The sequence below is a fragment of the Neolamprologus multifasciatus genome, chromosome 4, assembly GCF_963576455.1.
Source record: "Neolamprologus multifasciatus chromosome 4, fNeoMul1.2, whole genome shotgun sequence".
NCBI classification, from domain to species: domain Eukaryota; kingdom Metazoa; phylum Chordata; class Actinopteri; order Cichliformes; family Cichlidae; genus Neolamprologus; species Neolamprologus multifasciatus.
The window spans coordinates 8,000,169-8,024,755 of NC_140442.1; the positions used below are offsets into that span (position 1 = coordinate 8,000,169).

Consider the following 24,587-nt stretch of genomic DNA (forward strand, 5'->3'; position numbering starts at 1 on the left):
ACAGATACTGGTTAAATATGAGAGTTGAAGGAAGTCAGAGCAAGATCATCTTTTCATATATTTTATTAGATGTAAGACACTGTTTAAGACTCAGTAAAAAATCTTGTTCAGTAGTGATGAGCATAAATTAAAATGTTTGTATAAACAAATCAATTTAAAATTATAAAAAAAACAGTTAAGCAGGGTTTACGTAAATAATCTTTGTGGAGGATACGAAAGCACAGACATAACAGCAGGAAATAAATGAAAAAGTAAAACAAACGACTGGCATGTAAAACTACTCTGATAAAAGGCACCAAATTATTGATATCATTATTTATTTTCACTTCCAACATTCCTTCAGTACAGTAAGTAGCGTAAATGATTTATTATCCAGATAATCCAATAAACTTGTTTTTTTAAGGGCTTAATGATTTCTGAGCGTGACTACATACACAAGCTTATGAAGTGTAATGCCTCACAGTCGTGTGGGTGTCACAGTTACACCACCAAGCGTTATTAGATTTTGCGTTACACCAATATAAAAAAGTTCAGGGAAGACCAGCGCCCTCTTCAGGTCAACTTCACAATAACTTCAACCAACTTCATCTTTTAAATTCTTTTGATTCCAGATGTAATCCTAAAAATAGATCTTCTGAGGTACATCATAACACTGATACACAACTTAAGCTGCAGGGGATGTCTTCTTTTTTTCCCCCATGATTAAAAACATTAACAAAACTTCCTTCAGTGCCACACCTCAGGCCACAGGGGGCCTAATCTAATTATAGCAGTATAGTAATAACCTTTCATGACAAATAAGTCAAGATACTTCAACACAAGGCCACTTGAGGTTATTGGCAAAAAAAACATTAGTATACAGCATCCTAACCTATGAACATTATCTTTTGTACTAACTGTCTAACAGCCTGCTGATCCGAGTCCTGGTTTGAACTCCTGGGCTAATCCCAAAGTGCAAAACAAAAGCAGCATTAAAAAAAACATACAGTAATTAAATGTTAGCTTTAATGTTGCACTATGGCACAGAAGCTGGTGTCAAACCAAGAACGCTTCACTGTGTGGATCAGTGGTGTCTCCCTCTAGTGGTGACCAGATAGCAGAGAGCCCCCTGTAATGTATCACAGTGTAGTAAAGTAGAAGAAATTGTGTGGAAATATGGCTGTGAAGTGCAGGCAGGTGCCTCAGAAAAACAAATCCATGACGGTGCAGTGAAAAAATACACACACACACACACACACACACCTACACACACAAACACACACACAAGAAAAGCAGTAAATCAATGACTAACAATGTGTGCAGAAAGATAAGGCTCAGAGAGACAGCTGTTTCAGTCATACTACTGTTATAGCTATTCTGTAACACAGATTCCAACATTGGGAATCACTTTTTTATCCAGGTCTTGTTTCTGTAAAGCCTCAGAAAACAGTTTTCATTACATGGCGAGAAACATAGCAAAACGGTTACAGGTCCATGCAAAAATTTCCGCTTGTGATTACACTTAAACTTCCCCAAAATGATAGAAAATGTTTGGTCTTTGATATCTGAATAACTCCTCACTTTGTGTGGCTGAAACATCGGGAAATGTCTCACATCTCCTTTGCTTAAAGTTGCAACCTCGTCAGGTACATAATTGCATCCCTTCAGCTTGGGAGCATTCAGCGGACGCCGTGATGGCCAGTTTTGGCTAGTGACCTTTCAAGTGACCACTTAAAACTTCTCTCTAGTTTTGAGAGTGGTGGTGGTGATGGTGGTGGGAACGATGGGAGGGCCGCACGTCGATAATTCGTTGCCGTAAATGGGACATGAACTCAAACATTGTGGCTGCCAGACTCTGGTGGATGAGGTAGCGTGGCAGACGGCCCTGATGAAACAAAAAAAATAGCTTTTTAATATTTGTATTACATTTCATATTCCTTTGTTTTTGATCCTTATCTCACCTATATCTGTTACATTTTGCCTTTTTCCTGCACTCTTTCTATTTATACACACACACACCTGTTCAACTGCTCGTTAACACAGATATCTAACCAGTCAATCACATGGCAGAACTTCAGTGCATTTAGGCACGTAGACATAGTAAAATGCTTATCTGCTGGGATTTTCCCACATAATCATCTCTAGAGTGGTCCAAAAAAGAGGAAATGTGCAGCGAGTGGCAATTCTCTGGGTGAAAATGCCTTGTTCGTGTCAGAAGCTAGTGAACTTTTTTAATGTGGTGGGAAGGAAGGCTAAAAACCAAGATAATGAGACTGGAAAAACATTGCCTGGTCTGATGAGTCATGACGTACTATAACACAAACTGGTTTTATATGTGAAGCTATCATGTAAAATGATCCCAAATCTCTGAGGAATGTTTTATGCACCTTGTTGAATCTATGCCATGAAAAATTAAGGCAGTTCGGAAGGAAAAAGGGGGCCCAACCTGGTACTAGCAAGTTGTACCTAATGAAGTGTCCTGCTACTAAAATCATTTAGAAAACAACTTCGATCTTTCTAATCGTACAAAGGGAAAGAACATCTTGAATATTGTAAAAATAAAGAAAATTCAAGAGTAATTCCACCATGTGTTTTCACACCTTTAAGTCTGTGTTGAGGACCCAGATGAAAGTGCAGATGGATGGGTTACTGCTGGATTTGAGGACCACAAAACCTCCGGGCCCATTTTCTCCTCTGAGACCAGCAGTAAAGGAAAAAAAGACAAAGTTATACAAGTTGAACTAACACAGATGCCCTTTGTCAAATCGATACAATGTTCTAATTTACTGGATCAGTGACAAGGCCAGAGGCAAGGTCTGACCTGACATAGCGATTGCTTGGAGGTCTGGCATCGTGGTTGGTTGCTATGCCGGCAGACAGGTAACAGTCTCGTTTGCGCTCCACTCGGCGAACATTAACAAAGTCCCTGAAGGAAGAAAAATCAATCACCCAATCAACACACTTTATTCAGACCTGAAGAAAAGAAACGATACAGATGGGACAGGAAGAACAGATGACAGAAAGAAACGTCGGTAGGATGTTGTGCTGATGTACCTCGCAGACACAACTCCCCCTGCTGCTCCAGCAGATACGTCATATGAGACAAGAGTGTTGTCGTCAACTCTCTGAAGGATCTGAGTATAAGACGGGAAGAGATATCAAGCTGTAGCACGCCGCAGGATTACAGTGAAAAATGTGCAAAAACAGCAGGAAGACTTCTGACCTGGCAGACAGAAACTGTTTTGTTCCACTGAACCATCTTCTCCGGCTGCAGGATCACCTCCTGATACACAAGCTCAGCAGGACACTGCATGAGGGTCTGAAGAGGAGAAAAAAAAAAACAAGGCTGTAAACTAATGTCCAGCATAGCCTACAGTTACAAAAAAATGTCTATAAGACATGACACCTAATTGCTGTCTGCATGTACTTTGGGATATTTTCTACCCCTTTCTTTGGGGTCCTTAGGGACTAAGTAAAGCGCTATACAAATACAGGCCATTTACTTTCTGTTGCAGATGATATGAAAATATCTAAAGCTCTCTTTTCTGTATGGTGCACTTTATCCCTCTGAAGCAAAGGTCAGAACAGGCCTTACTTCACTAATCTGTAATGGCCTGTCTGACTACTTTCAAAACAGGATCTTGTGTCTGTTTATGACCATTGTCCTGTTGGAAATCCCTATTATGTAATATTTACTTCTACAAAGAGCATTTTGTTTCAGTGACAGTTGTTCCATGCCAGCGATGCAAATTTTGTCATCGAAAACTAGTCAAGAGGTTCTATGTGGAAGTTTATATACCCTCTATATATAATAAGAACTGTTGCAGCAACTTTTCTTTAGTGTCTGCAGCTCTCAATCGACACATCTACAAGACACTTTAATCCTGGCCTTACATCATTCATTTCGCTTTCCATTTTGTTCATACAGTATGTGGCGTTTTAATGTGCCACATACTGCTAGCTTGGAAGGAAAAGCAAGATTGAAATAAGGCTGCCAGATAAACGTTACACTGAAACACAAGAGTTGTGTATCAAAAAAAAAAAATACATTTGAGACTGCTGCAATAATAAATGCACAGTTGTAAACCTTGGAAAACAAAGTCCCTTCAGTTATGAGGGGACTTTGAAGAGCAAAGTTCCTCTGTATTCCTTAATGGGAAGTTGTACGCACATGAATCAGCTTTTTCTGTGCAAGGCACCGAGTCTCTGTTGTATCGAATTTGATTTAGCATGCAATTAGTCTTGATTATTTCAGCAGCAGAAACTGTGCAAATACAGGCCCATCAGCTGTAAGAGAACTTGATCCATTTGTAGCAGAGTGTTAAGAAGAAGTGTGACAGCTGACGGATTCAGAGCCTGTTCTGTTCTTTACCCTGACATCTATATTAATGGAGTCCAAGGCGATATGAGTTGTATATGTAAAAAGACCAGCGAGGCTTGAAAACATATCTGAATTCACCCTATTAACAAATGCAGCCTATCTAAACATGATGAAAATGTAGCAGGGCATGTTTGGTGAGATACTGAATACACTACAAGACTGTTGCACCTTGAGGATGAAAGTCTTTCCATGGAAAGGAACTTCCAGAGTGTAAACTGAGTCGCCCATTTCCTGTCATGGGAGGTGAAAAAAAAGACAGTATTACTGACACTTTCACTTTCATTTGAGTAAAAACGGATATGAATTAATAACGCAGGAATAATAAACTACTAGTAAGACAGGAAATGTAGTTTTCATTGTAATTAAAAGAGCTGATACAGAAATACACCTCCTACAGAGAAAAATGCTGCATTGCTAAAATTAGGTTTCAGTTGGGTGTTGTGGTGCCAACATACCTGTTTGATTACATTCTTATCTTAATAGGGGTTCTATGAGAGTTTAAAGGGATTTGATTGTGGGGGCTTTATTTTCCCCTCAAAAAACAGCTTTTAATATAGTGTGTATACCTGCTCAGGGTGGAAATTAGCTACAGTTCTGAGCAAAAGTCTTGAGCCACCTCTCATTTCTGTATATTTAGCAAGGAAAATTGGAAATGGTAAATGGTAAATGGACTGGTTCTTATATAGCGCTTTTCTACTCTTTCTGAGCACTCAAAGCGCTGTACACAACTTGTACATTCACCCATTCACACCCATTCGCACAAGCACATTTTTCTAAGTGCTTTCTAAGGTAACATTCACACACACATTCATACTCCGATGGATGCATCGGAGAGCAATTTGGGGTTAGTATCTTGCCCAAGGATATTTGGCATGCAGACTAGGGGAAGCCAGGGATCGAACCACCAACCTTCCGATCAGTAGATGACCTGCTCTACCACCTGAGCTACAGCCAAATGGGTGCAGCGATTTAGTGAAACCAGATGCTTTTACCAAACTGGCAGTGTGGTTTTTTTTTTTTTTTATCATTATCATGCTGGAAAATGAAGCCTTTGTCAATCAGATGCTTTTTAGCTTATATTTCATGTCAAATCGAAATCTGATGGCACTCTTCTAGGTTTATAATTTTAACAAGATCCCTGAGACCACTGGCTGAAATGACAGAGAACTCACCATGTTTCACAGATGGCTGTAGACACTCCCTTTTCTACCTCTCTCCCGACTTCCTCTGTACATATTGATGGCTATTTGAATAAAAATTTTCTGATTTTCAGTCTAGCTCTTACGAAATATGTCATACCTCGGCATTTTCTCTCTGTGCTCCTTCATTAAAAATGGCTTCCTGACAGCCACCCTTTGACTGAGACAGTTTTGGATGAAACTTTAGTGATCAATTGAAAAGCAAGCTGCATCTCTGAGGTCATGAGTCAGGTCTTTGTTGGATTTTTTCCTGTTTCTTAAGAACATGACTTTCACATCTGGATCATATGATGTAAACACTTTGTTTTAGGGTTGCCACTTCTTCTTTTGCCCTTTACAAGAAAGTTTTACTCATCGACGGCAAAATATAAAGACATGAGGGATGGTTCAAGACGTTCCCACAGTACTGTAGTAGCTAAATCTGACAAAAGGTATTCCCTATTTTATGAAATCAGTGCTTTTGTACATCACTCCTCAATATAAAGAAGAGAAGAAATAAAAAAAAGAAAGAAACAATTAAACTGCTGCTTGAGATGGCTGGCTCCTGTGCTTTAGTCATTTTTTGTAACCTGGCGTGTGCAGGAAACTGCAGGATCAGTATCTTTCAGTATCTCTGTCGGTTATATCTGTGATTCACAGTTCATTGTTGCTGATCAGCTGCCTAAAATAGAAATGAGGCCATTAAAGTACCATCTCTATTGCTGATCGCAAGAACTATAAGGGACACTTTGATAGGCAATTGAATCTTTAAAACCAAAAAAGTAATTAGGTGTCACAGTGAAGACAATAGTATTGATTTCAAGTTTTCTATGAGATGTGTTTGTGTTAAAACAAAGGCACCCTGAACACTCTGTCTGTCATAAAAAGAATGCACGAGGAAGCAATGAAATCTGCGTCGGTGATATGATCTTTTAATTATGTAAGCAAACGTCTTAACTGTGCATTCAAACCTGAACAAGACAGGAAAGCTATTTATTCAGTGGATACATCCTGGAGTCAAGTACTCACATTGTGTTTTTCAAATTTCCAGTTTTCCTCCTGGGCTAGGATCTGTTCCACCACAGACATTGCCTCATAACCCTGTCTCACATACTCCTTCTCCTGGAATAAGAGTGAGAGGAGTGAGAAACGAAGCAGAAAATCATCATCAGAAGAGGAGTCAGTGGGGCTGATTATAAAGAGTATAAAAAAGCTACCTGAGCAGTGATAGCTCTACGCCCAGGACCCTCCTCATCAGGCTCCTCGTCAGAGTCTGCACACACAAGTTCAAGACCAGAACTCAATTTTTGGATTAAATATGAAATGTACAATCATAATAGAGATGATAAAAAACCCTAACTAAGAAACCACTTGCACAAACATTCACCTGCGACAGATTCAGGCGGAGAGTAGAACTGTCCATCTGAGACAGCGTGAGAGTAAATAGGGGCTCGTTCACAGGCTGCATTCACTGCTGCTACGTATGCTGAGGTCACAAAAGAAAAGAAGTTAAGAATCAGACAGCTTTATGTAAGCAGCATTTGAACTTATCGGGCACTGTTATCCTACCTCTTTCATCATCAACCTCCTGAGGGAGAACTTTGAAGTCAAGGAACCAGGTCTCCAACCAGGCGACCACAAACGAGGTGATGGGCAGAACATAGCCAAAAGCATTTTGTTTCTTCAAAATAGAAATCAAAGACTACTTTTACTACTTCGGCTTCTAAAACAGATGAGTGTGCTGCATTTGATGTTGGTTTGCTTTCCTAATGTCAAATGTGAAAAGTTTACAAAGCTACATAAACTAATTTTGAACCAATGAAAAAAAAGAAATCACATAACGTCTTATCAGCTCAGACTGCGAATAACTGCCTTTAAATGCAGAAGTGAAAAAGTGGAAGTAGTTTAAACTGATATGCTTGCAAACCGTTCATATAGACAAATACAGGCTCTGAAAGTGTTAGAGTAGCAAAGAGAGGACACTCACATTCGATATGATAACTTTGACAACGAGGAAGATGGTTGTTACCAGAGTGGTAATCTGAAGAGTTTAAGAAAAAATGTTTAATAGCTCATGTCCGGCAAATAACATATAAGACTTTACATTATCTATTCAGTGTGTGTTTAACTGTAACTGAGATGACTTACCGCAATAACCCACCAATGCCTCAACCGAAAACCAGCATAGGCCACTTGAAGACACAGGAAACGAAACAAGGCGAGGAGCTGAGACAAGGAGGAAGAAGCAGAAAAAGAAAACGACCTTTCATTTTAATTACATGTTGACGTTGCAAATAATTTCCCCTTGTGTGTCTATAATGATGCAATCTGCCAACCCAAAAGGCAGGAATTACAAGAGCAGGTTACACATAAGTAACTGCTCATTGTGATGAAAGCATGATTAGAATAACGTGGTAATAAATGACCCATCATTTCAACACTGAATGCAAATAAACACAAATTTGGATTGACCCACTTACAGTAATGTCGAAGAAGGATGACTTGAAGTTATAATGGACGACCTCGTTCTCTAAACTCTCCCAAAGTGAGTTTGAGATCTGCAGAAGAAGAGGGCAGAGATCACATCAAACCCAGTCTTAACCATTAGTGCTGCAACGGCAACAAGAACAGTGAAAGCACACACTCACGTTAAGCTCAATAATCCAGAGAAGGGTGATGAAGAGAAGGTCGAAGGTCACAAAGAGACAGAAAGTGCGTCGCACGTCAGAGATCTTCTTGCGCTCTGCAGGTGGTGTCAACAGGTACGGGGATGGGATGGACATCGATGTAGAGTAGGAAGCATTCAGGGAGGCGATGGCGGGGAGGCTGCCCCCGAGCTCCCCATAGGCTCCACCATGCATTCCTGCTGTGGCACAGGAAAATCCACCTGCAGCAAAACAGACATAAGTGGGTGGTTGTCATGTTTAGCGCTGCTTCTTCTTCTTCTTCCGGCTGCTCGCTATTGGTCATCAAAGCAGATCATCTGCCTCCATCTCACCTCCTCTGTCGTGGTTGCCCTCTACATATCCTCTTTCACTACAACCATAAATCTTTATTGTGGTTTTCCTCTTTTCCTCTAGTCTGCCAGCTCCATATTCAACATCCTTTGTTCAGTATATCCACTATCCCTCCTCTGCACATGTCCAAATCCTCTCAGCCTTGCCTCTCTTACTTTGCCTCCAAACCACTCCACCTGAGCTCATTTCTCATCTTGTCCATTCTGGTCACTCCCAACAATAAAATATTAACATCTTTAACTCTTCCACCTCCGCCTACTGTGTTTTTTGGGGTTGTTTTTGTTTGGGGTTTTTTTGGTGAAAACAGCAGACGATAACTAGCCTTCAGTGGAGTCTCGTGATCTCCTTTCACCTCCCTATGGTGAAGACAAACAGCAAGCGTTGCTAGTTTTGCCTTATTTTACAAGAACAAACAGCCTGTGTGTTTGTGTTAAACGATGAGTGTTATATCTGATCTTCGGCCAAAAGCTTTGAACGACTCCAACGTTAATACTGCGTAAAGCATGTGACGTGACTTCTTGAAAGCAAGTTTGTAGTCACAAATCATTAGCTGGGGGACATTTCTGGTGTGACATCAGAGTCTGGGAGAACAATTCCCACGAAGCAGGAAGACAGCGGGTTTTATTACACCACTGAGCGAGTTTCAATCACCTCTGGACAAACTAAGTAACATCGGTACACGTTGACAGGTAGATGTGATCAAGCATGTCTTATCTATTAACCGAAAGAACATCAATTAAGTCAACAAACCGCTAAAGCGGAGTTTAAAGTCAGGTTAAGATCCCGTGACTCCCCTAGCCTGTTCACTTGTGCCAAAAATAAAACAGCCTGAAGGTCCGGGAGCTAATTCCTGTTAGCAAGCTAACTCAACGCTGTCAAACTGTCAAACACAAGACACGAAGGCAATAATATCAGGGAACAATAGCTAGACTGAAGTCTTTCTTCTAGAAAAGCACGGACTGGATAATTAAGAGATAACCAATAGCCAATGTTGTTAGCTGCCGCTTAGCTTACACTGTTCGCTTCGATAATAAGTTGGTCTCACTTGCGGAGAAATAAATACACTCCTCAAACGTAACAAAACGGGCACGCTAAGCAACACTGCGAAACTTGGCAGAAATCCTTTTTTAAGTATTTCATAAAGCAAACTCAAGGTATTGAACTCACTTGATTTACAGTAGCATCATCGCTTTACGAAGTCTTCCGGGCTGACCTTCCAAAGAAGAAGTATCACAACAAGATGGATCGCTTACCCGCCGAGTGTCACGTGATCACCATCACTTTTTATTGATCTTTTATGTCTCTGTATCCAGTCTATAACCATAAGGAATAATATTAGTGGAACACTGCACCCATGTCCTAGGAGAATGCTGTACTCAAAGTTTTGGCATAGACTTTAATGAGTGTGACTATTATGTTTTATAACGGACTACCAGTTGGTATGATTATACCACGATCGGTCGCGCTTGTGACTAATCTGACAATATTATATGTTGAAATGTCACTTGTCAGTTGTGTGAGATTTAAATAGACTCTTGAGTGCCATCGAGTGGGCACTCCGCGCATCTGTAACACTGAAAGGTTTAAATGGGCAGAAAACTAATTTTCAGACCAAAACAAACTTACCATTTGGTCGGTAAAAATCTTTATCCTCCTTGAATAACTCTTGCACATGCACTCTTGCACTCGTGCTAATCTTTATATATAAATTGTATTTAGACTGGTGTGCAAATTTGGATTAAAGTTGAATCAACAACTCCGAAACTAATCAATCGACCAGCGCAGACTCCGTCAAAGGATGCCAGAGAATAACCCATAACGTATTTCCGGTTTCGTTCGAAATCGAAAGTGGTACTTATTTACGCCAACACGTACACATGCAGCATATGAAATATACTATCGAAACTCACAGTACAAAATTAAGTATTTACAGTTGTTCCGTTTTACGGTTTAGATTAGATTAATAATGCTGTTTTGCGTTTTGTTTTTTTTTAATAAATATTGGTATACAATGTAGTTGGACTGTCATATACAGTTTTAGATTATCTATCTGGACCTACACGGCCCCTCTTGGTCTTTAATTTAAGACGAATTTTGATGTATTTTTTGAAATCTCTTTATAAAATCAATGTTAGTTATAATTATCTCCACTTGCTAATGTAGTAGTGCTGAACACTTGGAACCAGGCACGTGCAGAGGGGGGGGGGGCTAGAGGGGCTTGAGCACCCGCCCCTTTCCTGATGGGTGCCCAAAGTGCCCTTTTGTTGAGGCAACTTTTTAAAAAAATATTATTAATTTTTTTTTTTAATGTGTGTGTGCGTGCGGAGTCCTGTCTGCACCCCTCAACAATAATATTTAACTTTTAATCACAGTTTTGCTACATAAAAGGATCTGGCTTGCATCAGTCACATGATCACATGTTACGAGCCGGGAACGAGCTGACAAAGTGCATGCGCATTTGCGGTCCGGAGCTGTAGGAGAAACACAAGTTAACTCAGAGACACAAACTGATGCGACAAAACCAGTAAGTAGGTGTACAGCGTACACTGTAGTGTATAGCACACAGGAGTATTAGCTTATTACGTACACGTTGGTAAGTTGTCTTGTTGCAACTGACGAACTGAAACAAACGAGCGTGCTGTGTGTGCAACAGCGCGACAAACATTACCTGTCCTTTTATTAACTGCACAAGTAGTGCTGGTCATAGCTGCTGGCTACCTGTGTAAGGCTGTCATGGGTCTGTAGCTCTGTCACCGTTTTAGGGAACATATTTAGTTTTAAAGTATTTAGAACATATTTAGTTTTAAAGTAATTTTCTGGGCTTTTCCTGCCTTTCTGGAGGGATTATATTTCACTAAAAAAACGATCTAATATGCATGTCCACATAATTATGCATTATTATATAATATATTAAAAAACACACGCTGTATTTTAAAGAACATACATTAAGAAGCAGATTATATTAGATTTATATTTTACATAAGACAAAATTTGGATTTTACAGCAGTAAAATTATTGTATCTCTACAGTTTAAAAATGTAATAAGCTTTGCCCTGCACAGAGTGGATAGTGAAACAAATGGAATCATCATAAATACATTATTTCATATTTATTACTTCCCCCTCCTCATTGGTTTATTATTGTAGCCCTAGTAATAAATAATAATGTAAGGATTCTGGATCAGCACCGTGATGCCCATAGTATATACAGTATTCTGAAGAAGGTCTAAAATGTCACTGTGCGTGCATGTGTGTGTTTTATTTAGATGGATTTTTAAAAAAAATATTACTCATGATATAACATTGTCCAGACATGCCTGGTAAGGACATGAGGAGGAAACAGTAGGAGCTGTGTGAGGCTACTAAAGGCAGTGGATCCCTCAGCAGCTGGATTACAAAGAGCACATCAGTTGTACCAATTATAACATTTTTCTCTCATCATTTTATTATAGATTAAGTGCAAGAGTTGTTAGGTGTGGATTTTTAAATTATAGTTTATTGCAATAGCAAGTTGTGCCTTGTTCTCAGATAGACAGCAAGTGAAGAGTGATATATGAGATGATGGGATGGAAGGAAGAAGAGAAGCAAAGAGTGATTCAGCCTAAATTATTTCTCACAGTTTTTTGTTGCCTTATGGTTCCAAGCGCTGTCACCAATCTTTGCATTTTGTTATTATCTCATGACACTTGTTTAATCAGCTACCATCTCTCCTATGGACTTTTTAATGTCTACAGTCTCAGATCAACACAGCCCTGCCCTCCAGCACTATCAGCAGCAACCCCTCAACAGCAACATTGTACCCATCAGGTATAACATCGGCTACGTTTGCTTTGCCTTGTTGCCCATATTAGATTCTTGATGAATGTGTGTTGTTGTTATTCAGCCTGGTTCAATGTGCCCCTTTTTAACTTTGAGCACCCGCCCCTTTAAACCTCTCTGCACGGCCCTGCTTGGAACAAAAGATGAGGTCTAGTTGGAACATTGAAACAGTATTTGGTAATGCGAGCCTAACCCATTACAATACATGGGATACAAAATATTTCAACCACCACCAACAACAAATGAGCAAGCAAAATGGTTTTGAAACAGCCAGAGAAAATTAGAAAATTATAAGGAAGGATTGATTTATGTATTTACTTACTTATTGGTCTTTAACTCCATTAGTTTAAAGCTCAAGTAAGCCAACATGTAAATAATGAATGGTCTAGTTATTTTTAGCTCTGGCTCATTACTGTTTCCTGCCCTTTGCTTAAGGGGTGGGGGATGCCAACAAATGAAAGAACTGGAGTGCAAATGAATGAAGGAATGACTGAAAGAAATATTTGGCACATACTTTAAGAAGGTGTTGCATGAAGACTATATAACGCAAAAATTATATTATTTAAAATACATTTTTAGATTTAGGAGTTCTTCTTTCTTGTACTGTTTGTTTTAGTAGCTCTTATATCGAAATGAAGGCAGTGTGGATAATAATGACCTAACTCTTTTAGTAAAATATAATATAACATCATAAAATAAAATAATAATAAAAAATAAGGCCCAGGACCCAAAAATCGGCCTGGCAATGACTTTAATACACCCCTATTGGACAGCTTTGGAAAACATGAAGGTTATAATTTTGCACTTTTAACTGTATTTTCATAGGTTTTATAGCTTCATCTTTACTAATAAAGACCTTTCCCATGGGCCATTCATGCTACAAAAAAATAAATGACAGAAAAGTTCCTGGTTTTTTTTCACACTCTACTGTAGAAATTTTGAGGATACACGATAACAAATAGAAGGACATGAAAATTAACAAAAGCCTTGTGTTTTATAATTACAGGATTATGAGTCAGCTGCCTGAAGATTTTCCTTAATTTGACACATTTCTTTATTACTATTCAAGTCCCAAGAGTTGTACTGAGATTTCTTTTTTTTTTCTACAACACCATGTCTTTATCACATAGATAGAGATGTTCTGTGGAAGTTGTTCATTTGTTTCTTATGAGAATGCCACTCCTCTGGCCCAGTTCAGATCAAACTGGGCTCACAGTGTAAAGTGAATTTGACATCCCTGGTGTAATCTAATAATAGTGTGGACATTGTTAAAGATAAAAGGAAACTGTTTTGATGAAATAAACTGTGACAACATTTGTTAAAAAATAACTTGAAGGGAGTTTACCCAATCTGTAAATTGTAAAATAATTTAGAAAATTCTATTAAGCCCATTAGCTTCCCAATTTTACATGAAAGTGAAGTTAAAATAAAGCTTAAAAAATAATTATTTTATGAATCAGTCTTCTCTGGGAACCAGGGAAAAATCATACTCCTAAACTGTGTGTATATGTGTCTTGTGACTGTCTTTATGTCTCTCTTGTTGTCTGATTTTCTCAGTTGAATTCAGCTATGTCTCCTTGCCTTTCTGCTTTCACTGTCGTTGATTAACCCCATGTGTATAAATAGCCATGCCCTGCTCCTTAGTCTTTGTCATAGTGTTTGTTTTTTTCCCTACCTATTTTAAGAATCAGTTGAATCACTACTTTAGATTTGGTCTTAACCAAAGGTCTTAATTAACGGTGTGTTTTTGATTTAACCTCTGCCTTCTTGTGTCTGCACTTGCAGTTCCTGACAGTCCATAACTGATTCGAGGATAAATTCTATAGAGAGCAGTGAATGTAGGAGGGGTCTAAAAACATGCAATTAAAAAGATCTAAAAGAATTCCCAAGCAAAAATGTCAGACGTAAGATTGAAGTAAGATTTAGGTTGGGTTAAAAGAGAAAGGAAAAATTGTTTATTTCGATATCATACAGTTGCTCACTTTAAAACAACCACATCACATTGAGAAACAACAGAATGGAAAAAAGAAAAATAAAGACAGATTAAGCATTCGTACATGTCTTTCCACGATTGTTTCTTCTGACCTGGGATGAGGAGGGGGGTGGTTATAAAGAAGGAGGGAGGACATTATTGGCTGAAGAGCCTCAGCACACATAACCTGCTCATCCAGTCATCCCACAATTTAGGCAGGTCACAGGTTGAAAAAGTCTCACAAAGTTTTATTTACAAACAGCAAGATTTATTCATCCTGTGGCACAACTAGAAATTTTATCATTAGGTTTGCTTTGTCAGTTAAACAAAGTTGAATAATTATATAATAAAATATCTCTTTCAACAGACGATTAGGGAATGAGAAAAAGCTAACATTACAAAAGTGTCAGCATACAAAAGGGAGATATCCTAGATTAGAAGTGAAAATGTTTTTCAATTCATTTTTTAAAATTTCCCCAATAAGTTTCTGAAGAATCCCGTTCAAATGTGCCATGCACAGAGGCAGCAAATGGGTGTTTTTGAAAAATTGGAGGTAGCTTTACAGACTGATTTTAAATTTAGGTTTAAAAGAAAAAAACAAGGCTAAATGCAGAGTTCATATAACGTCAGATAAAGATTTTTGAACTAAAAGAGTCATACATTGATCTAAGCATAAACAAATTGCAAATTGTTTTAACGTAAACTCAGTGACTACAGCATGACTGTTTGGTAAATGCCGAGCATAAAGAGCAAGAATAAAAGTAGATTATTATATAGAAATGAAATAATTGATGATTTTAATTAAAGCTGATGACTTCTATTGTTGTCAGTGACAAATAACACTGGCAACAACCGCCATTCAAGCTTCCAAGAGGTTAAAGTTATAATCAATAAGATCAAAGATTTGGCAACATGAAGCTCAGATACAGCAAAATTAAAAGGCTGTTGTTGAAAATGCAGACCATAAATCGCATCAAAACAGAATTTGAATTATGGATTTTAACTTTAAGTAGCCGCAGTAGCACTTTAACCTGTCAATTGTATTTTTTACCACAAGATGGCAGCACACACAAAGGACTAAACACTGAGGCTGCTGTAAATCAAAAAAACAAACGATGTAGGCTGTGGTTTCAAAGTAAAATGGAACACGTACCGCACACATTTAAAGACCTTCAAGTGTTTTTACAAAGGGTCATACAGGAGAGTTTGTTTTTGTTTGTTTTTAATCAAATGTACCCGAGAAAGATAATGTCAACTTTGTATTCCTTGTGGCCATTTTAGCCTTCTTTGAAGGTCTGGTCTTGCAGGGTTTTTGGTCACGCTGACCTTGGCCCTTCCACTGTCATTATAAACAAAAGGACACCAGGGCCAAAGTAGCATCTGTAGTCTGCTCTGTCAGTAAATCACTCCTCACCTGCTCATAAAGGCTGACTAATACAAAAACTCCCTCTTCGTCCTCGTTTTCAAAACCACCCTTTAGAGGTGAAGTACTACAAGAACCTTTTCTCACATGTTTAAGGTCACGAAAGAATCCATCGCTCAGTTTACTGACAGCTGTCATCTCATCTGTGTATTCAGACTACACACATTTAAAAAGACACACAACCCATTTCTTGATTTTTCTGAGTTCTTCAGATTTTAACCACCATGAGTCTCCCCACATCTTCCCTTCAAACGTTCTCCCCGCGCTATCTTTCTCTCTCAGTTACTCCCACAACTGTTCTCCTCTGTCATGGCTTCAGTTTTGTCCCCCTTCACGTCTTCTTCCTCCTCATCTTCCTCCTGTGCTGGTTGTATCTGCTTGGCCGTCTCTCTCATGCTGGAAACCTTGTCTGACTGCTCAGTGGCAGCTGTCTCTTGGCGATCTGAGGAGGCAAAGACTGGTATCAGAACCAGCAGTAAAAAAAAATCACAACTATGTTTGCTTATATCTAACCGTAGATACCATTACATTACCATACCATTGTGTCACGAATATAATAAGGAATGGGAAAGTAAATTCTGGTAAAAGAGATGCCTGCTGGGCAGAAGGACACAAGTACTGACTCTAGAGCTAAAGCTTTTTAAGCAATTTCCTGCTTCAGGTATCTGAATCCCCATGACTTTTGCACTGTTTTGTGCTCTTGGTTAATTAATTTAGTAGTGCGAACATTTAAAAAAGAAGCTTTATAGTTTCACTTTATTTCATTATTCTTATTCTATGTCTTTTCTAAACTGCAAACTCACTTAGTATTTCAGACGCACTGAAAAGGAGATTGTGTTCATTCCTGAAAATGATGAACAGCTATACCTGATGAAATAACTTGAGTTCCTTGGTTTGTCTTCTGTTTGTTATAGGATAGGCCGAGTCCGAACTGTGTTGCTTGACTGAAAGAACAGATGAATTGTCATCAAAAAGGCCCAATCAGTATATTTTAGCATCCTGTTTGGGTACTTTGTGTTTCAGCAGGCTTCCACAAAGGGATTTACCGAGAGAGTCTGTCATCTGGGTCGACAGAGCAATAATTCTGAATGAAATGCCACTGCTCTCGTGTGACTTTATGGGGATTATAAACCTATAATTTGGCATCATAAAACCAAACACACAGCGCACATAAATTTGATTATTATGCAAAATAAGAAAATGCACATATATAAAAAAAAGTTTAAATCAAAGAGATATGTAGAGTTGTTTGTTTTTCTTTTGGCAGAGATTAAATTTTGCACAGATGCACATCCTGGCTGGCCTCTTGCATTGGAATAGGTGTTGGTGACACACCGAGACTTCCAATACATTTGGGTTAAGAGATGGAGGGATGATGTAGCACAAGAGCTGTACCAGCTGCTCAGCACACACGGGGCTTCCAGATGCTGAAAACCGCAGAGCAATTGTTCACTAAGAAGCACAAAAATGTAATCTTACTGTGGTTTGCTATTTTTCTTTTGTTTGTGCCTGATTTTTCCTTCAGTTATCTTAAACTGCATATAATAGTCCCTCACTAGACACTTTGTTAGTTATACCTTGCTATTACACAGTTGTACCTGCTTTTACCTTCAGAATTGCGTTAACTGTTCATGGCATATATTCAACAAGGTGCTACAAACATTCCTCAAAGCCTTCATATGGACATGAAAGCACTACACAGTTACCTCCAAAAGTTGATTCTGTTCATCTGGACGTAGCGTTTTCTGGGAGAAACGTTTCGTCACTCATCCAAGTGACTCCTTCAGTCTCAGCTGACTGCAGGTTTCCCCAATCTTATAAACAGTACATTTGCATAATGACTGAAACCAGCCCACTGAAGGAACAATGGGCTGTGAGGTCATTTCCTTAATCATAATTATGCAATCCTCACAGCCCATTGTTCCTTCAGTGGGCTGGTTTCAGTCATTATGCAAATGTACTGTTTATAAGATTGGGGAAACCTGCAGTCAGCTGAGACTGAAGGAGTCACTTGGATGAGTGACGAAACGTTTCTCCCAGAAAACGCTACGTCCAGATGAACAGAATCAACTTTTGGAGATTTATTTTCCTGGATGATTGAGAATGCATCAAGACACTACACAGTTAGAAAACAGCTTAAGATAATTTAAGCTTTGTGATATGATGTGTTATCCTGCTTGATGCAGTACAATGTGGTCATAATGGAAATGGTCAGCAACAATACTTAACTAGGCTGTGGTGTTTAAATGAGGCTTAGTTGGTACTAAGGGCCCCAACGTGTGCTAAGAAAATCTCCTCCACATCATTACATCACCATCAACAATCTGAGGCCAGAGGTCAGATGGAGCCATAGTTTCATGTTGTTTATGCCAAATTCTCAACCTTACCATCCATATGTTGCAGCAGAAATCAAGACAGAGCACAGTCTGGGCATTCTCCTCTAACCTCTGGCATCAACAACGTGTTTTTACAGAGAGAACTGCTCGCTTATTTTTTTCTTTTCCACACCATTCTCTGTAAACCCCACAGATGGCTGTGTGGAGAAAATCCCAGGAATTTCCTAAATACTCGGAGCAGCTTCACTCAGAACAACAACCATGTCACATTTAAAGTGACCAAAATAAACTTTGAACTTCAGCTGGTCAACATGGCTAAATGTATTGGTTTGCTGCTATGGGATTGTCTGTCAACGAGTAATTAAACAGGTGTACCCTAAATCTGTGCTGAGATGATTTCCTTATATGGTCATCTAAATCTGTTTGTGGAAGCTAGGTGAGGAAGTCAAGAAAGTGGACTTTTTTTTACACTGTGGCTCATGTGATGACTCATGTGATCAATAAAGGATCAACAACCACCTGCAAAGGGGAGAACTCCTATTAGGGAGGGAAAAGCTACAACGGTGTCTTGTATGAGAAAATTTCATCTTGAAATGGCAAATAACTGAAAAACATCATTAGGGAAAATGTACAGAAATGGGAAAACTTGGCTATTCATACAAACTAGAAGGAAAAATACACATTTGGACTAGTTAAAAAGTGATATTTTGTCATTTTCAGTGTGTAAGCTTCTCATATAAGATTGTGATTTTAAATCTTTTCCAGTTTTTCAAGATTTTGTGAGCACAATTTTTTCTCCAATCACTTTGAAATAATTATCAACTAGCTGCTAATTTAATTGGTGATATCAGAATGCAACCAATCGATTACTGCATGACACTAAACCATTTATCCTAGGAAAAATCCCAATGACCCAACCAAACAAGACCCATAAAATTAACAGCTTTAAGTCCCTCAAAGTGTATTTTGGCTTTGAGAAACAAACATCGCCGTAACAGTGTTGTTACTGTGCTCCCTGACAGTTGAAAGAGAGCCTCCCTCTCACCAGCAGCTTTGGTGGGAGCTGCATCCTCTCCCTCCTCTCCCTTCAAGTAGTCCTCATCCTCCTCCCCTTCACAAGGGTCTTCCAAGGGAGGGTAGACACCTAGTTTCTGCATATGCGCTTCAGCCATCTTCTGCACAGCTACACACAGGTAAACACACACAGTGACAGCCACACAAACACATGGACACAGACACAGGGATAGAGGGATATGTTGTTTTGGTTTCACCACACTTCAACTCTGTCAGTTTTTGTCAAGCCTCACAGGGGTTTTTGAAGGCATGCCAGGCAGGCAGAAGGCCAGTTATACACATGCACTGACAGACAGGCAGACAGGCAGGCAGGCAGCTACAAAACGGTATCCCGCACTGATTTTTACAGTAGAGCTTCCGCTGTTGTTTTCTAGCTCTCCTCTCACCCTGTTTTCCCATCTGTTTATTTGCACCCTACTCGACTGCCCACCCTTCCCGGCGCTATCTTTTGGCAATACTGACTCATCCTCTTCTCTCTCTCTGTTCACTCTCTTTAGTGATATTATCTCAGCCACTCTCTCGCTTCCTCTAGGTCACCTTGGCTTCTCTCTCTATCATTTTTTCACACCCTCACTTACACAGTGCGGCAGCAGCACTCAGGCAGGTCACTTTTTAGCTTGAGATAGGTTATGCAACTAGAAATAATAGAGTTAGTTCTCTCTTTCACTCTGCGTCTGAGCTGATAAAGGGCAGATTTGAGATGCAGGACAAGGCTTCCTGGCTCATTATATCATCACTCGACATGTGGCAGCGCACGCCCACAAATCCAAAGTAAATGAAACACCACCGACAAACTTACCTTCCTTATTGACCACATGCAACAAAGACACAATAGAAAAATGCACGTCTGTGTTCATGTATGCATTTTAATCACACCTATATGTGTGTGTGTTCGTGTGCGTCACAGCTGTATACACAACTGACTGTAATCCTGGATGATCCAGACTTTCCTAGACTCTCACTCAGTGTCTCACAGCTGTCACACTCTAATCTCTCCCTTTCTCCCGTTCTCTTTTGGTCACACACAGATATATGGACCCTGCTGCTGAGTGTAATATAAGGGCAGAAGCAAACAGAAACACAACTATGCATATCGCACACGCGCATGCAGTGAAAAAAAAGGAAACCCCTTTATTGCATATCCACCCATCTGTCACATGCACCCTTATAAGGCGTTAGAACGCAAGTAAGAAATGCTTGCAGGGAAGCGCGGTAAAACAAAGAAAGGATTTAAACACAAGGATGAATCACAACACACACAATCACCGCCTGTAACACAAATGCTTGTACCAACCTTTGAGTGATGGCGGCTGATACACATTTGGATTAACTCGTTTTGGTTTGAGGACTCCATTCTCTCCTACAACCCACTGTGAAGAGAAAGAGCGAGCCACTAATCATGACATTCTTCGTCAGTCTGTCCCCAAAGAATCGGCACCTCGGAAGTTTTATTCACTATATTTATTTTATTACATAATTTAAAATTTCAGTTAAAACACCATCTTCCTCATTGAGATCCAAAGTCATAACATGCATGCAAAATATCTCCTACATGACTGATGCAATCTTTTTTTAGTTCTTGTGGTAACTCTGGAGGCCTCTCCTTAGTTATTCAAGTTGTTTTGGGGGAATGTTGGCTTCCAAACATGCCAGAAGCTGATTTGAAGTTTGTAGGTACACACTGGAGAGCAATGACAAACTGTTCCTCTTCATTAGAAGAAACACAACCATGAGGAAAATGGGGGAAAAGCATGCAAATTTAAAATTGCCTTGTTCCAAAACATTAAGAATATGCAGTTTTTGATGCAAACATTAACATCTCTAAACCCAATGTGTCATGTTTTGTCATGATTGTGCCTGCTTATATTATCTTACATTGGCTAGGCATGCAGTATAATTGTTGGATGTCCAGTTTGCAACTCAGTAATGTCAGCACTACATGATACTACATGCTGGCTTTCCCACGTTCCCTTAACTCTTCGTGCCATGCTTAATCTTCAGGATCTTCACTAGAATTTGAAAAGTGTTATCGTCAAACTCATCTCACCAACATCAAGTAAACAAGATATTTTTTACCTGGGTGCTCAAATAGTTTCAAAATTTCAAGGTGAGTTTGAACTGTGGCTAACACAAACTCAACACGCAGGATTCAATGTGTGTGGAGTCATTAAGGAAAATGGATTATTATGTTGTTAGACAGTGAAATAATGGCATGAAGTAAATTATATGTTGTAGGTAAAGTAGTTACGTGGTTAATAGGATTGAAATCTAATGTAGGAGGATGGATGAGAGCACAAAGACACTTATATAAAAAAGTGTTTTGTCTTCACCTTTACCTGATGGGTGGACTGATCATCCTCAGGAGATGACTGGTCGGCTACTCTGAACAGTGTGGCGGGTGTTGGCCTCCGGCGTCGGATCTGCAAACAAACAACACAAATGGCAGCCATAAATAAATGAATAACAAAACTGACTAACACTATATTATTAATAATTTTCAGCACAAAGCCATATCAATCACACGGATCCCTATGTTGACAGTTTATGCGGGTGAAGGGCATTGCTGGGCCCTCAAGGACTTCATTAGTCCTACCTCAGATTTATTTGACAGGTCAGCAGCCAACAGTGACTTTCAGTGTTCAGTACTGGTCGCGTCAGAGCACACGCAACAGTCAGGTGCAATAGAAGAATCATTTAGAAACCTCAGATTTTAAAGACAAGAGTAAACAAAGAGAATTCTGTGGTGTGAAACAGAAGAAAATTATTCTTTTGACATAGGATTTATTTAAAATGAATGTTCTCCTCACATTTACACGAACATGTTTTGCCACCTGTTTGCACCAAACGTGCAAATATGAAGTCTCCCAAACAGAGAGTCCATAGAAAAGGGATTAAATGAACCAAAGCAATCAGCCGAGACACTCCCATCCACTCGCAACTTTTCCACCCCGAACGACTGCTTCTTGGAGGCCTAATTCAGGTAGCTGACAGCCTAAAAGCAGAACGGGGCCAGACAAAGTGTAGGTCTGAGCTACACCTCTACAGCACGAGCCACTGTATACAGCAAACTCTCTGTTCCTGGGAACAAATGCACAGCTGTGCCTACAGCTCCACAGTATCGTGGCCTGTCTGTGGAAATTCACTCACCAGAAGTGCTCATTGTGGCTCATTGACCCAGTGCACAAAACAGAGACACAGAGACAAAAGTGCATTTAGCTGCATTTCATCAAAACACTAGTACTATAAATACTGCAAGTGTACTAATGGAGGGTCTTTTTCACTAGTTGGCAGTTACAGTTGTCAGTCAGTTAGTATATATGAAGCAAATATCGATGGACAATTTGATACTGAGCTCCTGGAATTCTGGTGCACATAATTGGACAACTTCTAAAACTATTTTTAAGAAGATTTAATCAAAAAAAATAACCAGAATTTTTGATTTGTCTTGAAAGAAATGATTAATTTCCACCTAGACAGACTTGTTTCTGTGCATGTTTCTGTGCATGTTTTACTACTCTTTTTCAGCACAAAACTTGGCAATGACTGAAGTAAATTTACACTGAAGCTCACATTCACAGTCTCTGTTTCCTATGTTGGAACAGACTGTAAACCTTTAAGAAGCAAACAGGAAGTGACTGTTTGATAATCAAAAGATAAGTTTGGGGTGGAGTATTACTTTTCAGAGTATTTTTAAGCAGAACATGTTGGAGCCTTTATAGAGAAAATGTACGTGCACAGCTCAGATCTTTGGCTCACATTTTCTACAAATCTACACAATTCCCAAATGCATAAAATAAAATGGAAAAAAATAAATGGAAAATGTTAAAAATATATAAAACACATTTTAAAAAGGTAAAAGCAGTGGTATTAGTCTGGCAAATCAGGTGCTGAAAGGTGTCCTCTGTGGAGCAAGCCAACCTTGCCCATGACATGAACCTATGTGCTGCTGTTTACTATCACATAACATCGCAGGAATATAGTTAAGTAGTCTGGCTCCATATGGAGAGTTGTGTTTGTTTCCCTTCTGTCGTGTGCGTCATCACAACGAGGCGCATGTTGCCAAAGCAGAGGCTTCCACGGCCCACGTGGTGGAAATCTGCCTCTGTCAAATTCAAAGACATGGAGTAATCAAGCATGGATTTCACCCTTATTTATATCACCAGACACACATTTTAATCTCATCACACAACTTCAGGCTTTCTTGCTTCCCCTGGATCTCTCACACTATCTGTCTTTCTCTCATTCTCCTCTCATTTCCTCCTTGCTCGATCCGTTGCTTCCTCTATCCTGTTTACTTCCACATCCATCCTGATCTTCATTCCTTGACAGTGACATTAACCTCATCCACTGTTCGCCTCTCCTTTTCAACACCAGTCTGTCATAACCAAACTCATATTAGTGTGTTTTTGTTTGCTGGTTTGTCAACCGTTTCCTTTTTTGTCATTAGATGTGTAAGAGGAAAACATCCACAGAGCATCCTTTGACCCCCACCTCCGCTTTCCCTGTGTCTCCCCTGGTTAGGTGTGGAGGCCTGGGGCTTCACGTTGATAAGAACCCTGCTGGCTCTGCCTGCATGACACCTGCTAACTGCCTTGCAGGGCAGCCTGAGGTGCTTCAAACCGAGAGCCACAAGAGACAGAGAGCAAATACCAGATGTTGACATGACCAAGCCTGTGCCCGAGTCCTGGGGACGTAAGCGAGGACTGTATTCAAGTCCAGCAGATTATTGGTATGCTTGTGTATTTGTGTGATACATTTATTAGATTATACTGAGATCGGAGGGCCAGCAGGAAGGTATACGGATGGTTCTGCAAACAGATTCTTTGTTATTAACTGTAATTACTTGATTATTCAATTAGCTGCTTGTTAATTTTTGACTGCCATATCAATCTTTATACAAAAATACCAACAGAATAAAAAAGGATTGGAAACTAGATCATTAGTAGTGGATATTTTCAGATTTTCTGTTTTTTAAGACATTTTTAAAGTAAGCCATTAGAATATCTTGGGAGACTGCAATGGATGTTTCCACTACTTTGTTATATTTTGTTAGTTCCCACGCCTGTTTTTTGCTTTCTTTACTGTGATGTGAGCTTATTTTTACAAAAGAGAAGAGCCAAGCCAAAGAGAAAGGTGTATTATGTTATTATATTTTCTAAACTCCAGATCAGGATCCCCAAAGTTTTAACCTCAATAACTGTCCCTGAAAAAGGCAGCTCCTTCTAGAAAAGATTTGCTCAAATGGTGATTAAGGTAGGAATGATGACATAAACAGGATATGTCTTGATGCACACTCAATAAAATGACTGAATGGGATAACTTGACTGCTCTGTGACTTCACTGTGAAGCATAATATGATGATCTAGTTACCAGTAACTGCTCTCATGCTCAGCGTGCATGTGTTTGTGT

At 39.4% G+C, this 24,587-nt stretch overlaps 2 protein-coding genes across 7 annotated transcripts in view; both read right to left on the reverse strand.

Moving 5' to 3' along the window:
• Window positions 1-47: 47 nt before the first annotated feature.
• Window positions 48-10,687, reverse strand: stard3 (StAR related lipid transfer domain containing 3). Of its 3 annotated transcripts, XM_085158297.1 has the most exons (16): window positions 8,797-9,708; window positions 8,537-8,696; window positions 8,187-8,425; window positions 8,019-8,096; window positions 7,687-7,764; window positions 7,526-7,579; window positions 7,108-7,219; window positions 6,926-7,024; window positions 6,756-6,811; window positions 6,568-6,660; window positions 4,529-4,591; window positions 3,203-3,298; window positions 3,034-3,113; window positions 2,801-2,905; window positions 2,580-2,673; window positions 48-1,864 (listed from the first exon to the last, which is right to left on the reverse strand). In XM_085158297.1, the coding sequence occupies exons 3-16, from the start codon at window positions 8,397-8,399 to the stop codon at window positions 1,724-1,726; spliced, it is 1,362 nt and encodes a 453-aa protein (XP_085014423.1). In that variant the 5' UTR covers window positions 8,400-8,425; window positions 8,537-8,696; window positions 8,797-9,708; the 3' UTR covers window positions 48-1,723. The 3 variants fall into 3 exon arrangements, with proteins under 3 accessions (XP_085014423.1, XP_085014421.1, XP_085014422.1); XM_085158295.1 differs by lacking the exons at window positions 8,537-8,696; window positions 8,797-9,708 and adding an exon at window positions 9,723-10,687; XM_085158296.1 differs by having other exon boundaries at window positions 8,537-9,708.
• A 3,618-nt stretch (window positions 10,688-14,305) lies between these two features.
• The window catches only part of ppp1r1b (protein phosphatase 1, regulatory (inhibitor) subunit 1B), a 28,331-nt gene continuing 18,049 nt past the window's right edge, over window positions 14,306-24,587 (reverse strand). For 2 of the 4 annotated variants that reach the window (XM_085158312.1, XM_085158309.1), the window contains exons 2-5: window positions 21,509-21,598; window positions 20,473-20,548; window positions 19,150-19,287; window positions 14,306-16,225 (exon numbers count right to left, since the gene is read on the reverse strand). In XM_085158312.1, coding sequence (XP_085014438.1) covers window positions 16,047-16,225; window positions 19,150-19,287; window positions 20,473-20,548; window positions 21,509-21,598 — 483 coding nt within the window. In that variant the 3' untranslated portion in view covers window positions 14,306-16,046. The remainder of the gene's footprint in view (window positions 16,226-19,149; window positions 19,288-20,472; window positions 20,549-21,508; window positions 21,599-24,587) is intronic. The other 2 variants (XM_085158310.1, XM_085158311.1) reach the window with 2 other exon arrangements.

Coding starts and splice junctions, on each gene's coding strand:
- stard3 (XM_085158295.1), bottom strand. CDS start 8,399: ATGCATGGTGGAGCCTATGGGGAGCTCGGGGGCAGCCTCCCCGCCATC. Junction 7,025..7,107: donor GGAGGTTGATGATGAAAGAG/GTAGGATAACAG, acceptor TTGTGACCTCAG/CATACGTAGCAGCAGTGAAT. Junction 2,674..2,800: donor CCAAGCAATCGCTATGTCAG/GTCAGACCTTGC, acceptor TGCTGGTCTCAG/AGGAGAAAATGGGCCCGGAG.